This window comes from Electrophorus electricus, chromosome 14, assembly GCF_013358815.1.
Source record: "Electrophorus electricus isolate fEleEle1 chromosome 14, fEleEle1.pri, whole genome shotgun sequence".
Classification (NCBI taxonomy): Eukaryota; Metazoa; Chordata; class Actinopteri; order Gymnotiformes; family Gymnotidae; genus Electrophorus; species Electrophorus electricus.
Window position 1 is genome coordinate 5,199,677 of NC_049548.1, and position 15,597 is coordinate 5,215,273.

The 15,597-nt window shown below is 42.3% G+C and overlaps 1 protein-coding gene across 3 annotated transcripts in view; it reads right to left on the reverse strand.

Annotated features, from left to right (window-relative positions):
- Nucleotides 1–15,597, reverse strand: part of atrnl1b (attractin-like 1b) — a 77,123-nt gene that overhangs the window by 4,155 nt on the left and 57,371 nt on the right. The window contains exons 27-28 of one of the 3 annotated variants that reach the window (XM_027024846.2): nt 11,222–11,329; nt 3,015–3,129 (exon numbers count right to left, since the gene is read on the reverse strand). In XM_027024846.2, the coding sequence (XP_026880647.2) occupies nt 3,015–3,129; nt 11,222–11,329 (223 nt within the window). Of the gene's footprint in view, nt 1–3,014; nt 3,130–9,307; nt 9,529–11,221; nt 11,330–15,597 lie in introns of those variants that run through there. The other 2 variants (XM_035533738.1, XM_027024847.2) reach the window with 2 other exon arrangements.

The window sequence follows — 15,597 nt, forward strand, 5'->3', positions numbered from 1 at the left end:
AACAGTATTTAGTGACATTACTTTGAGGCAAAAAAAAACAGAAAACGTTGTCCTTGAAGTGTACACAGGGCAGTCCTTAGGTCTTTTAAGTTACTAACGTCCTAACTAAGAGCTAAGGGTTATCATACAAAAACCAATAATCACCTTATAATCAAGGACAATCCATATATAAATGTGAACATGTCATGCAGCACAGTAGCCTCAATGCAACTGAGCTGTAAAAAAAACAAAACACTCAAGACACACCACACAGCCTGGCAATAGCTGGCAAACAAGATCAGTGAACTGTCGTAGAAGATATGCACCTGTTTCAGTTAGCTACCTATTCATCACACTTCATACAACCTACACCTTTACAGCGGTGGGTGATACAGCTCTACCCGTGCGGGGTCCATCATCACACACACAGCACAGGAGCTGCTGACAAGCAAGGGTGGCATGCTGACACACACCAACAGGTACCCCCGTGCCCAGTCCCGGCATCGCTCACACACAGACCTGCTGCGTGTGGGTGATGCTCCGTTTCGCCCCGGCAGACGTTACACACCACTACTTTGCAACGCCTGCAAACAGCACAGCAGATGTATTAAAATGGGTCTCTTATAACTGTGGCTGTAAAGAGGTGTCTTCTGAGTGCTCTTCAGCCATTCTGCTGTGCCCTTTCCCCTGTTGAAAATACTCTTTGTTCAATCGAAGCTCCTGGTCTTCCTCTCAGAGCTGCATCTTACCAACTTTCCAGGACAAAACCGTAACAGGACAACCACAAACCATTTGTGCAATCTTTCAGCGCGAAATGCTCTTTACGTCTTTTGTTGCACAAGGGCCGTAGGACCTGCTGCTGTTATCCAGTTCGGAGTTGGTGTGCCTGTCAAAAGGCACCATTAAAGGAGATGCACTGAAACAGGAGGTTTTTCCAGATCAGTCAGCTTCTGTTGAGGAAGTCAAGCCTAAAAGGGCTGAGGCTCCAAAAAGCAGCCCGCTGACTGACAGGCCTGCTGTGGAAGGAGTGGTGCAGAGCCTTTCCCTGGCATCTACCGTTGCTTTGCCAGCGCTCGGCAGAAGTGCCTTAAAAGCAACCTCGACAACCCTGAAACAGCTCAAATGGAATGGCAGCGTCTCGGCTCCATAAGCACAATTTAAACCACTGATATGTTAGATTGATGCTAATGGTCTTCAAACAAAAAAGGCCACTGGTAAATGTCCTAGAGATGCTGTAATAAGGCTGAAACAGAGGAAAGATGCGAGCCCCGGACAGGAACAAGACACCGCCCTCCTACCATTGATTGTTCTGATCCTGCCCTGTACCGCTGCCTGCTCTGTACAGAGATTACACTCTTGGGAACACAACAACCCTCTTCATCAAAGTCAAGGACACAGACAAGCGGCTACAATATCTGCTAATGTATCTCCCCACTTTCGTGCAATAATTAACCACAAGGACTGGTCAAGCTGATCCAATCGAGAGCAGAGACAAAGACTAAGCCTGAGGTTAGCCACTGTGGTGTAAGGATATGGCTAACAGAGACAGACTAGCTGTACCAAACCACCAAACGGGGGAAAAGATCCACTGATTTCACTTCCTGCCTGAGATCCTGTTTCTCGGTTTGGTGGAGCACCGTATAAGTAATACACTAAGATTAGGCATTCAAATGCACTAGACAAACTTCTGTGGTAAAACTACAATCAAGTCACAATTTGTAATTGTCGATAGTTGCCAAGATGACCATGACATTTTGAACGAGGCAAATAATTTGTCAACAAAACGTGTTCAGCATTTAAGCAATTAAATTCTTGTGTAAAAGGAAACAGCACAACGACGGCAAAATGAGTGAAGATTATAGCAGGCTCCTCCGTCTTTCACAGGAACCCTGATGCAGTGGAGTGAAGTACGCACATGCTGTTTTTAAACATAAATTGTGACTCAGTCGTCACCAATCTGTCAGTGATGAGAAGGCCTGTTAGCGCTGAATAGCAGTGGAGGTGATGGCCATGCTTTTAACACTTTCTCAAGCCTCTGTCAGTCTCACAAAAGCACACATGTGGAGGATGTGCCAGATGCGCTACTCAGAGAGGTCACCATAAAACTATACAGAACCTGAACCACACAACCTCCAGATCCTGCAGAGAGCACAGGGACGAAAGTAGCAGCACATATGGCACGATCCGAGTCAGTCACTGCCACTTGAACATTTGGAGAGTAGTCCTCGAGTTCTCATCCCAGCCACCAGGAGCCCTGTTGCCGGGCTAGATTTTTGTTTAATTCTAGCCCTCAAATACAACCAGACAGCAAACTGAAAATATGGGATATTGAATTATGTATGTGATGCAAAGGTACTATTCTTCATATAGCCAGATCAGGATGCTCAGATCTATACATCATTGACCTTGCAATTGAATACATTTCAGAGGTTTTCTTCTTCTTTATATGTTGTGGTAGTAAACAAATCTTTAAGAATCATATATTTTATATGTACACTGTTATTCAAATCCATTATGTTTTTGTGGCCCTTTCTTATTGTGGTATAGGCTATGACAACTGTGTGCATTTTATCTGGTGCATGCTGCCTCTGCAGAGATATCATCTGCTTGGGTTTTCCTTTATAATGTTTTATGTGGTGGAAGAATATATAGTAAGGTTGGCCATTCTTCTTTAAGAGATATCAGCAGAACAGCCAGAATCCTTGATTTTCAACAGGGTTTAGGTCAGTAGAGTAGGATGGTCATTGCAAAACTGTGATTCCCTGGTATCGGAAGTGCTTCTAAATATTACAAAGAATACATCTATTTCACAAAGCACAAAATGAACAGTGTCAGGGCATTGTTGGCAAGACACATTACCAATTGTTGTCAGTTTGGAGACTTGTTTTCAGCAGACAGAGGTTACATGTAACTAAAACCAGCAGGTTTCAATGAGTGTGTGGTTCCCCGGGTGCAATATCCTGGGACCAAACCATGAAGAATAGCAGCGTTAACACTTGTGCGTGAAAATCCGTTCACAATGACAGATGTCATACCTGACTGGCCAGGAGGCGGAACACCCGATGGTCCGCGCGGGAGGCAGATTAGCACGGTCAGCACCGCAGCCTTGCCCCCTGAACAGGGCTCCAGGGCAACTGGTTTTGGGGGACCCTTAGGAGAGATGGAAAGTTGGAAGACATGCATGAAAAACACGTGTAAAAGACAACATCTGTTGTTGTTTTATTTCCCCCCCTTTCTCCTACAGGCGAAGCCGCTCCAAGAAAAAGTCACAAAAACAAGACTGTACATGCAAAGTAGGTCACTGTCACGGCCACGTGACGCTATGTCGATGAGCTCAGAGATGTAGTCACTGTTCCTGTAAATGGCATTCCTGTGCATCACCATGGCACAATTTCCCAGTGAAATCAAGGTGGTGGAGGGGAGGAGAAGGCGCAAATGATTTATTACAACGAGGCTTCTTCTCCGGTGATGGCCATGCTACCCTGTCAGTCACTTGACAGAACTTCACTGTAGACAGGGTTCTTTGGTGGTACATATCTATTCAACATATTACATACATGTTAACAGTAGAGAAAGGCACAGTGTGAGGATATGGAATACTTGGGAGTAAGGTGGACTTTATTTTCTCTTGGGGTTGCATCGTGATTTCTTTATGTTTATGGAAAATTCAATATCTCTGTTGTGGTTTCTTCTGAGTGGGAACATTTGAGATGAGGGAGCAGAGATGGTTGAGAAGCTTATTTGTCACCAGATGATGCAGGAACAACTTACACTTTTTGAGAGTAACAGTTGTTACTGAAACATTATGATCCAGTTTATTAGAAGCATCCCCCCCATTAAGATATGCCTACAGCTGATCTGTTTCCTTAAACACTTTAATGCTAGCATGTGTAAAACCTCATCAACACTGCTGTATCTAATACACTTGTACCATCTCAACAATAACCATGCTACTACCATGATGTTACTGCAGTGTTGAGAACTGCTGGCCCCCTAGTAGTTGATTAGTAAGTGGATTTCTACTGACAGTATTGCAGGTGTAGTTCATATCACTGATTAGACCAGGTGTTCTCCAGAGCAACCGTTTCAGTTAGTTCCCTTGTATTATACTTCCCTCTGGTCCACCTTTTTATTGCGCAACTGTTTTAGGACCGCTGTGATCATTCAAAGTTGTGATTGCTAAGACCACTGTCTTCAGGAGAGTATCTCTACTCTACTCTTGTACTCTACACCCAGAGTTTGCAGTGGAGGCACTTTTGAAGACATTTTTATGAGTGGGCAGAAAAATGACAGACCTGACTGTATTGAATTTAAACCCCTAGAGATTTCTAACATGCAGTGTTGCAGAGTTCAGTACACAGAAAATAAGAAATAAAATATCCAAAATGTGTGAGGTATGTGAAAGCTACTTGGGAAAACAATAGTTGAGGCTGAAAAGATAACACATGCACGCACGCACACACAAACAAGCATGCGCACGCACGCACACACACACACACACACACACACACACACACACACACACACACACACACACCTTGTAAGAGTACTTATTGCGTTAGATGGTCCAGGCATGCAGGAGCTTGTGAAAGGTCAAATTAAGCCTGTGCTGACAGCAACGTCCATCAGGCCTTGCAGACAGAGGCTGTTATCAGAGCAATATCTGTCTCTTTGAGAGGTAAAAAGACCACTTGTGCTGCACTTAAAAGTTCAAAGCCATTGTTTCGGCATGATGTGAGGTGGCAGGGGGCGTCTGGCTTTCCTTTCAAACTCTCCACTGCTGCGTGTTCAGAATTTCTCTCTCTACTTTTCTCCGTCAACTTTCATTCGATCTTTATTGTGGAGCATTTGCTGAGAGCGACGTGCTTTCCCTGACAAAATGCTCCCCTTGCACAAGCTGTCGCCTGTGCACCTTCTTCCCCGTCCCGATATACCCAGGCAAAGCTGAGCAGAGGGAGCGCCCAGATGTGAAGGACACCGCTCCATCTCCACCATGAAGTGAGACTGCCTCTGGGTTTACTGCTGATAATGGCATTCATGGGGTCTCAGCTTGGTGATAAAGCTCTTGCACATGCTGGCCAGACTGCAGGGGTTCTCACAATAAATAGGCTGCCCAAGGCTGGCTAATATTTGGCGGATGTCTACTGCTCTTCAGGCAAAAGTAAGTTTTGATTGCCTTCCATTTAAATGGCGTGCCATACTTCATTATTTTCTGCAAAACCTACCAATCAAGCAGGCCGTTCGAAATATCCCCATTTTCAAACCTACACTTAGATGTCAGGTTCTTGCTGATGCCATTGTCTGAGCTCAGCCAGTATGCATAATTTAAAGATCCATTTGAATTTCATAACCTGACCACATCTTTCAGAACATACATTTACATTGTTCAGAGAACAGAGCTGTCGATGTTCCAGCAGATTAAAGTACATTTTAATTGAAGTGCAGAAAAGAAACGTGTTCCACCTTAAATACGATACGACTAATTTGAACTTTTTTCACTTGGGCAATGAAAGCATAAATCACATGTCATAACTCTGCGTCCTAAACAGCCCAATCATGGAATGAAAATATATGCTGCACGACAGGATCATAAATGATAATCCTATAAATACAGAGATATGACGTGCATCAAAATTTTGAAAACTGGCTTTAAAGTGGGCAGGGCTGGCTATGTTACCACATGGCAAATGGAGCATAGCGCTGTGAGAAGCAACCAGCACCATACCTATTGGTGGAATACATTATTGTCCAAAAATGTTAGGGACAAAATGAAACAAATCATGAAACAAAACACTGCTAAACAACTATAGTATTTGCAAGCAGGAGTAGGATGCAGGCCACTAGGCAGGCACCCACCAAAGAAAGGTGCAACCTCATTGCCAAGTCCCTACACTCTCTACCACTATATTGCAGTTGATTTTAAGGCATCATTACTAGTCTACAAATCGCTTAATGGGGTAGGAATGTCGCAGCTATCTGATACGCTGCAATGTTATAAGCTGGGCAGAACTCTCAGATCATTAGGAACTAGTCAGTTAGTCTTGCCTAAGGTAAAAGTTAAGCATGGAGAGGCAGAGTTTAGCTGTGATGCTGTATTTAAATGGAACCAGCTGTCAGCCGATATTAGAGGAGTCCCCACATTAGATGTATTTAAACATAAACCAACATTGTTCTTTGTCCAGGTTAAAAATTGTTCTTTCAGCTCCTGTAGCACAATTTAATTAAACTTTTATCTCCATGTTTCATTTTATTTCTTTATCTTTACATTGCTTTAACTTTATGTTTCCTTAATTTTTTTAAACTTTATTTAAATAAACTATATTTCACTTTATTTTAATAAACTGTGTTTGGAACTTTTAAAAAATATTTTTGTCAAAAATCTTCCTGAGGTGATGCAGCTCAGTATGGAATAAGCTTTATTTTGCTTCTATGTACATGAGAAGCACTTCAAATTTCCACTAGGTATAGAAAGTGCTATAGAAATAAACTTTGCCTACAATCGTTATAATGCGAAAACCAACTGTACAAAATCTTAATATTTTGTCACTTGCTTTCAGAAATTCAGTGTCATAGCAAAACAAATAATTAAGATTGTGGTACATGGAGAATCATGTTATAGTAGGCTACATCTCTGAAGCTATAATTTTTCTTTTTTTTTTTTGTAAAGTAAAAACCATGAATATCACATAAAATGCATTTATGATATCAAAATGGTTCAAAATTTCCATTTGTAGAATTAATTAACTCCTTTAAAAAAAGCATATATATTTTTAAGACAAATACCTTTATCTAGATATTGTTCACTTTCTGATTATAGCATTTTGCTAAATAAAAATCTATATTTATATACTTTAGAATTATTTCAACTGACAAGCCACTGTTAATCTAAAAACAGGCATATTTGAGGAACAAGCATGGATTTCCATTTACAAACAATAAGCAAATACATCATATTTACTGAAACTGTCAGAATTTTTAATTATATTGTGACTGAATATTTGGCCATGCCACCCACTTCTGCCAGACGTAATGTCACTAAAGAGCCAGGCAAAATAAGCATTACAGACGCATATGCTAAACAAAGCCCAAGCGCCTTCCTCAGTTTAGTTAAATATACAACATTACTGCAGCAGAAGCAGAAATCAGAACTGAAAGTTTTACTAACCCAAAATAAAAAGATGAGGGTCCCATGAATTCTGTTGTTTGAGAAGGACAGATACATCAATATGAAAATACACTGTTGGATAATGGGCACACCCTCTCTCCTCACAATATGCTTCATCAGAGTTGGGTCAGGATTATAGTTGAAAATAAAGTCGCTTTGCAATGGGTCCTTACCACGGGAGGTGTAAAGCCCCTCTGGCATTTCTTCATGGCTGACAGCAGCTAGAAGCTGATGAGTTTTAAAACTACTGTTAGCTAAACACTTCAACAAAAGAGGAGTTAAAACTATGAAGGAAAAGATTCTATTACCCAATAAGCCTAAATGAATGTTATTAGTCCATTATGGGATGGAAGGAGCCACGTCTCCCATGTAGAACCCAGTTAATGACGTCATCAGTTGCATGCAACAAGACCAAATCATCAGGCAAATCCATTTTCATGCATTTTCTCATACCACTCTTCATTTCCAAATGTATGTGATATTCCTCTCATTCACATTATCTTTGCTCCACACAGATCAGAAGTAATCCAATTGAAGCCCATTTATGGAGCAATGCAATGGCACAACTAATGAATAGAGATAAAGTTTAGGAAGACTGCAAGCAGCATAATGCATCATGTTTTAAATGAGACTGTACCTCATTTAATTCCTCCACCCAGACACACACAGTGAAAAGACACTCAAAATGAATTGGTAACAAAGAACAACCATGCAGTACAGAGAGACGGAGAGCACTTTTCCCTCTAGATGATGCAATCACCACTGCTAAGGCCATATAATGAAGATTAAGGGCCTAATCTTTGTCAGGCGAACTTCGCAACCTACGCAAGTGCTGTATGTCATATAAGGGCACATCAAAAAGGCACTTTGTTTTGGTCCATACGTGCCAGCACATCCTACCGGTTGAGTGAAATGGAATTTAAATAGAAGCTTTATCCTTTATTCCATAAATAGAATAATACTGTGATTAATGGTGAGGTAACTGATTACTCTTAATAACCAGTAATACTGCTCCCCTAATACTTTTTAAAAAGCTGCACTTAGCACAATGCCTCATTTGTCTCAAGTAAGGAGTGTGAGGTTTAAAGCTTCCTTACTTCCACCTTATATGCATCTGGTAAGGGTGGAGCTAATTATGAAAATGCATGTAGCCTAAGATGAAAAGTCTTACTGAGCTATATTATAAAGGAGGCCAGTTCATAAGGATATGCATCCACTACCATACTGTATCATAACCGAGTATCAAGGCATTACTCCATGATCCAAATGTGCACAGTTTAAGTATGCATTTTGTTAATTCCTGGTAGAATCACAAACACTTTTCAAACACTTTAAATGCTTTCATTACCACTATAACGCCAGCACCTTGTGCAGGGAAGTCCCGTTTCTGTGCAGCAACCCTTCCACCTCTGCAGCTGCAGATTAAAATGCAGAAAATGGCCAAAACACATTTTCCACAGTCAAAGTTGTCAATTTTTACCAGAAGAGTTGGCCACTGCAGAGGGCCAGCTCCACACATGCAAACACACCAGTGCATGCATGCAACGCCAAAAACTTCATTCTCTCACCATGTACTCTTGTTGCATTGCCCTGTACCACTTCCTTGTGTATATTAGTTTTCGTTATTCACACAATGCTCTTACTGTCCATCATTCATTTAGTATTAGAAGCTCTCCTTCTCTTGCACCCTTATTCTATTTGTCTTCTCGTTAATCTCATATTTCGTCTGCCTGTCTCTCCATTTCTTTTTGTCAGTTCATCTTTCTCACCATTCAAAAACATCCAACTTTGTTGCTGGTTACTGCTTCAATGATGACAATAAGCTTATGGTGGCATAAGTGGTAAAGAGGAAAGGAAAATGGAAAAGCAAATAAAGTCATAAACCAGTAGGACACACATATAAGCTGTATTTCCTCAGGCTTTTAAATGGCTGTAGTGTTTCTCATTTGCATGGTTAATAGGATAGCCTACAGAGGGGGTGGGGGGGAGCATGTCTCAGCTTTACATTAGCCCCGCACTTCAGATAAGGGTAGACTAGAAAACATACATGCACGCGCAGTAACACACACGCACGCACACACATGCACACACGAACGCACACACACGCACGCACGCACACGCACGCACGCACACAATATAATACATTTTGTGAGTCCTGGTGACAGCTTCAATCCATCACACTCCATGTCTGTTAGTGACTCCATATGTTGTGTGCCGGCTATGGTGACGAAGTAACATCTGTGTCATCAGCACCGTTCTCCAAACGCCTGTCTTTCTCTAGCTCTGTGCGCCATGGCCGCTGACCTCCACACAAAAACACATCTCTTGGAAACTGCACACTGCACTGGCTCAAGAGTCGAGAAGGATGCAGTGTCGTTCATTACCTGCAGAGACGGAATCGGGGTGACTGATAAAATTGCACCGTTACACAGCACCACATTCACTAACGTGAACTGGCTGAAAATTTGATGGGCACTGGGTATAAGCTTCAGTCTCTCCTGCCCAGAATGGTTACTATAAACAGCAGCTCAGGAACAGAACAGTGCAAATCATTCGAAACATAACCAACAACGCATGACATAATCCCTTACTGTGTGCTATAGTGATGTTGATAAGGGCAACTGCTTAACATGCTGACTGTGTGTTGTCCTCTCCTTGACTAGCAGGTCTTGCTAAAAACAGTTGAAGAGTGCCAGATGCTGACTCATTAACCTTTCTAGAGTGGAATTGCACTCGTCTGTGCCCGTCATTCACCTCTGACTGCTGCCACATCCAGGAAGGCTGGAGCCAACATCTGGACCTTCCCCCATCGCCACTGCTGATCACTCTGCATACAGCTCAGACTGATAGCAACGCTGCTACTAGTTAGAGTGCAGAGCAGCAACCGACCATCGTGAAGATCCAGAAATCTGAACGCAGCTCCACTCTGAACACACTAGGTGAATGTGTGGTCTGAAGACAGGCCGCAAGGACTGCAACAGTTCTGAGAATTCTGAATTATTGTTGAAGGACTGTGCATGAATGGTTCACCATCGATTATCGGGGTAAATCCCTGGATCTGAAACCCCGGGATGGAACACTGAGGCCTTCAGAACTTCTGAGCATGAGCTCTGGAGCTGAAAGAGCAGGGCTATGAAAGGCGTTCGCTCAGTGTGCCTCCAGAGATCAGTCCGTTCGCCTGCGGCAGCAGGTGTTCAGCCAATTTGTGATGGTGGAAATGGAACCTCTGAAACTGAAGGAGGAACAGTGGGGATCCAATCTCACCAGAATTTTCTACTCTGAAGGATTTCCACATACGGATGTGACTATGACGGAGCGTTGAAAGTGCACAATTTCTCTGACGGAACAAAATGCATATTCAACATGCGTTCTTGGCTTCCAGGCCATTTTCCCATGAGAATCAGAGGCTCTGGAGCCCTGTTTGCAAGTCATAATGAGATGGCCACAGCAAAACAAAAAGTGCACACGTGCTATACATGGGCAAACTCTAAGGCTGATATTATGCTTAACATAGCTTGTTCGATGTTAACGGGAAGCTTTTGGATGTAATTTTACAGGCCTTGACTGGTTCTTTAATTGAGACTGTGGGTTTTAAAGCACTCACTAAGAGAGGCATGGGGTGGCTAAAGTTTGTTTAAAGAGAGCTGTGTTTACCGGCATTCAGCTGAAGGTCTGAAGAGCATGCTGATACCTACCAGGCTCACCACCAGCCCATAATGCACACCAAGTGCCAGTGCACTTTGTGCTAATGGACTGAGGAGAGACACTTCTCTCACCGCTTAACATGTGTTCTGAACCTCTACACTGTGAAGCAGGCAGGGCTGCCGTCACGGACATGCACATGTCTGCGTTTGTCCTGTTACATCGTGGAACGCAGTCTTGTATATAGTGTATGGTCATGAGAGAGACTGAAGCAGCTGTTCATTGACAGCAGGAAAGGATTGTTAGCGTATACAGTAAGGCGCATTACAGTATACAATAAGTACTGGACTAACAAGAGGGTGTGACCGTAAGCAGAGTGGATGATATTGCTCTTGAACGATAGGGTGCACTGGGCTCAGAAGCAGTGATGCTCACCTCGATTCCTCCCTGCAGCAGCTCCACCTGCTCACTTCCTGTGTCCAACGCCATAGCAACTGATGCAAAGGGGCGGCTCGCCATTTGTTGTCTTTCCCTCATCAATTGCTGGAGATGAGAGAAGGAGGAAGAGGCGCAGAGAGAGAGGCAGAGAGAGAGAGAGAGAGCACACAAGGGAGAAAAATGTTTGGTGAGTACTATTAATCACACAGACATTCCTGGGCACTTCTGGCTTTTAATTCACCTTGCTTTATTCTCCAAGTGGAAAAACATACCTAGAACCCAAGGCAAAATATAAAAGATTATGAAATGACACTATGTAGCTGCATCTGACAGATCCAGCGAGGATATAAAAAACACAACACTGGCTGGAAGCGCTGAGGAGTAAAATGAGTGAGCTAGACACTGGCATAATGACACTGGCATTGATTCAGTTAAATAAAGAGTGGAGAGAGAGGGAGTGAGAACAGAGGTCACTGACAGCAAACTGGCTTTTATCCAGCACTGACAGAAACAGGTGGTTGAATAATTCATTGGTGCTAAAAAAAAAATAATTTTTTTTAAAGTTTAGAAGTCCTGGCTAATCAAATGTCTACAGAGACTGGAATCAAATTTCTCTTGCCAAAACCTGCATGACAAGCAATCATTCTACCATTGATTCTGTGGTCATCAGCATTCCCGTGGTGACATTTAATTAATGATGCATCTTGTTTAATTTCTCCATTCAACCGAGTTGCCACTACTACACTAGCCCATATTTGCTGCTTTAACAGAAAATGATTCTATGAACACATTCTACAAACCAGAAATATATTTCTGGCTCTCTTTCACTACTTATTCAAGCCTTATCAAAAGGGTTATGCTTACAAGAGCACACCGGAGCGCCAATATAGTAGATACTAGACTAGGGCTGAAAGTAATATCTAATATCAATAACACAGAACCATCTGAAGTGTGAACAGAAATTATAAGATGGGGTGAGTATTTGCAGTGTATCATTGTCTGTATAAGTGTTTATGGTAATGTGCAAGGTATCATAAATCAACGCAATGCTGAACATCCTATTAAAGTTTTGCCATGATGATACAAGGCTTGAGGCACTATTAGAGAAAGAAAATGCAGGTTTTTATCTAGTCTTTGCCATGTTTGCATATTGCAAAACGAACATTAAGCATACTACCTCAAAAACCTGAAGGATACATTCCCCACAGACCTTCCTTGCACACATGAATGTCCCTCAAATCATCAAACATAACACAAGCAAACTATAAAAAAGGAAGACACAGAATACAGAAGTAGCCAAGAAGAAATTTAAAAAGGAATTTAGGAGAGCCAGGAATGATTCTACCAAAGCCACTCTTAAAAGAAATCTGCTGCATCCTGTACACTCTTATCTTTTTGTATAATTGAGTTGCAGGTGAGACTTCCATCATCTGCGCTTAATCAATAATGTAGAACATCAAAGTACAGCATCATTGTTACTTGCAGCCAGTCAATAGCTAAACGCAGGCCGAACTGGGTGCCAAGGACATGGCTGATTGCTATTGGATTTGTGATGAGGAGGAGTGTGCTGCATTAAGCCCTAATTGTTTCACAGATTAGCAACCAGAACAAACTGTCATGCTTCACTCACTCCTCCCCTGGTTTCATCCCAATTGCCCACTTCATAAACACACATACACACCATAAACAGCAGAGGAGAATCCTGCTTCATCTCAGTGGAAAGGGAAAAAAAGCAATCATGGCCATTCAGGATTTATGGAGCTGTGCAGACAAAGGCATGTCAATAGCAGAGTCTCATGTTGGCTGCTTAATGGGAATTATTTACTGGCTGTTGGGGGCATTTAGTAAGAAAGTGGCTCTGCTGCTTTTCATCATTTCTATAAAGAAGGCGCACAATGAAATATTATGGCTCAATGATGTTCACAAAGCACTTGATTGTAATAGCAATTTGCTTGGAGACAAATATTTTAAATGACCCAGTCTTCGTGATGAAGTATGGAGGATGATGGACACAAATCAATGCAAGCCCCTAGCAAGCCACCTCCATCCGTCAGGCTTACCTGAAGGCATCAATAGTTAAGGGATTAACACTTGGCAACATCAATCGTATAACACCACGTCTTAAACTGGTAACAAACAGGCCATCCTTCCATTCGATGAAACTTCACATGCACTATGACTCAAAGCAGGATGGAGGAAAAAAGGGAAAAAAAAAAAATCACAAATTAATCTGGATCAAAATTTATGAAATAAATATAAATACGAGGTTGTGCTTTTGACCAAATTCAGCACTGTGTACTGCTGTCTATGGAGCCATCTCCATTGTGCAAATACAGAGGGGCCTCCACAATGGCTTAGCCTCAGAGGAGCTTGGGCCGCTTCACGGTAATCATTCATTATCTTTTCTATTAATCACCACCAGAGGACTGCTCCAACTGATCCCACTGAGACCACATTCATAATGAAATTATCAAAGCCATGCTCAGCATGTACCATTGCTTCTCTTAATGGCATGACTCTGTCACAGTCACCCCTACGTGAGGGAAGCCTCCTCAGCATGGGGTGGAAAGACCCTGTGATGGAAGGGATTTTCCGTCACAGAGGTCACCTGTCCATAACTGGCCAAACACGCAGGGTATGGTCCACTTGCAGCCAATGTAATGAACCATCTGCCAGCTGGGCTCCTGGTCATTAGCCAGAGAGCGACAGAGAGGAAGACTGTTTGGGCAATGGATGAGTTAGGAGAGGATGGCGTTAATGCTCCTGCCCCTGCTGAGCTGGTCAATATCATCATGGTTGTGCGCACTTATCAAACACATATGACATTTGCACCAACCTAGCTACCAGGGTGCAAACCTGTGAAGATTTAAGAGTTCATCAATATCACATCTGAAATTAGCTCCCAGCTTATCGATAGGCTCTCTGCTTTTATTCATCCACTTCGACCTGTGTGTGTGTGTGTGTGTGTGTGTGTGTGTGTGTATACGCACATGCAAGAGAGACTTGGAGGCAATTAACTGAAATTCACAGAGAGCAAAAGCACATTCATTTGTGCATGCATATGTGACAGAGACGGGGTCTGTGTGTGTGTGTGTGTGTGTGTGTGAGTGAGTGAGTGAGTGAGTGAGTGAGTGTGTGTGTGAGTAAGGGGAGAGAGCGAGAGAGCGAGAGAGAGAGAGAGAGAGAGAGAGAGTGCGCGCATGCATGAGAGAGATAAAAAAGCGTGGTGTGGCATTCACTTATTCATGATAATAGACACTCTCTCAGCAGCAGCCTGCCTTTGCTGACAGCCAAAAAGCACCATCTGCAATTTATCTATCTCTATTACTCATCAGGCCCATTGCCTTTAGTACATCGACTGGATCTTCATAACAATTGTTCAGGACAAAGCTAGCCCATCCATGCTAAAGCTGCCAGGGCACTTTTGCCCCTTTCACCTCGGGATCAACTTCATTCCTCACCTGTAGGGAAACTAGAATCCCACAGGGGAAATCCAGATGCAGAAAAGCAACAGGCTTTATTATAGCACCTCTCCATTTTCCCTCAAACCTACTGAAAGGTTGATAAAGGGTACAGTGGCAATAATTCCATGCACTTGGTGCAAGCAGAATGCACAGACATATTGCACAAAAACATTGTAGACCGGACCAGGGTAGGGTTCAGGTCAAATCCGAGCTGTTATTTGTTTCTTGAATCACAGTTAAAACCTTCCCTGAGGGTAGCAGCATGAAAACTTCACTGACGTGAAATTGAGATTGATCGCCTATCGATTCTTTCTGTGGGTTTCATGTTGAACCCACAAAAAGCTCTATGGAATTAGAACTTTGCTGTAGCACATTTGAAGGGAACTAGAAGTCCAACAAATTACTTGGTGCCAGATCATAAAGTTAATTTAGGTGATCTGCCCTTTACAAAAGTGTCAAAAACAAAGTTATGCTTCAGCAAAAAAATGGCACTTTTTGAATGACCAAATATGGTCCATCTTAAAGAATCCTTTAAGCATTTAATGTTATAAATACTTCATTACTTTCCCCTACTGTTCCCCATGAAGCAGACTCTCTCAGGATCATTGTACAAGGGTCAATAAAAATTTGCAGGAGATTATTGTACTATGTTGTCCTTGCTAGAGCCACGCTCTAGTTCCTGTGCTTAACTGAAAAGTCGTCATTCAGCATTAAATCAAGGGCTGAAGCGTACTAATCCCAAGGAAATTATATTTACAAGCATGATGTTTTAATGGGTTTCAAAATAATATCAATAGCCTCACCATTGGGGAATTTTATAAATTATGCACTAAGGAAATAATTGGGAGGAAATGTTTGGTAATATTTTTACCATCTGCTCAACTCAATCTGTGCAAAGCACATTTGGTG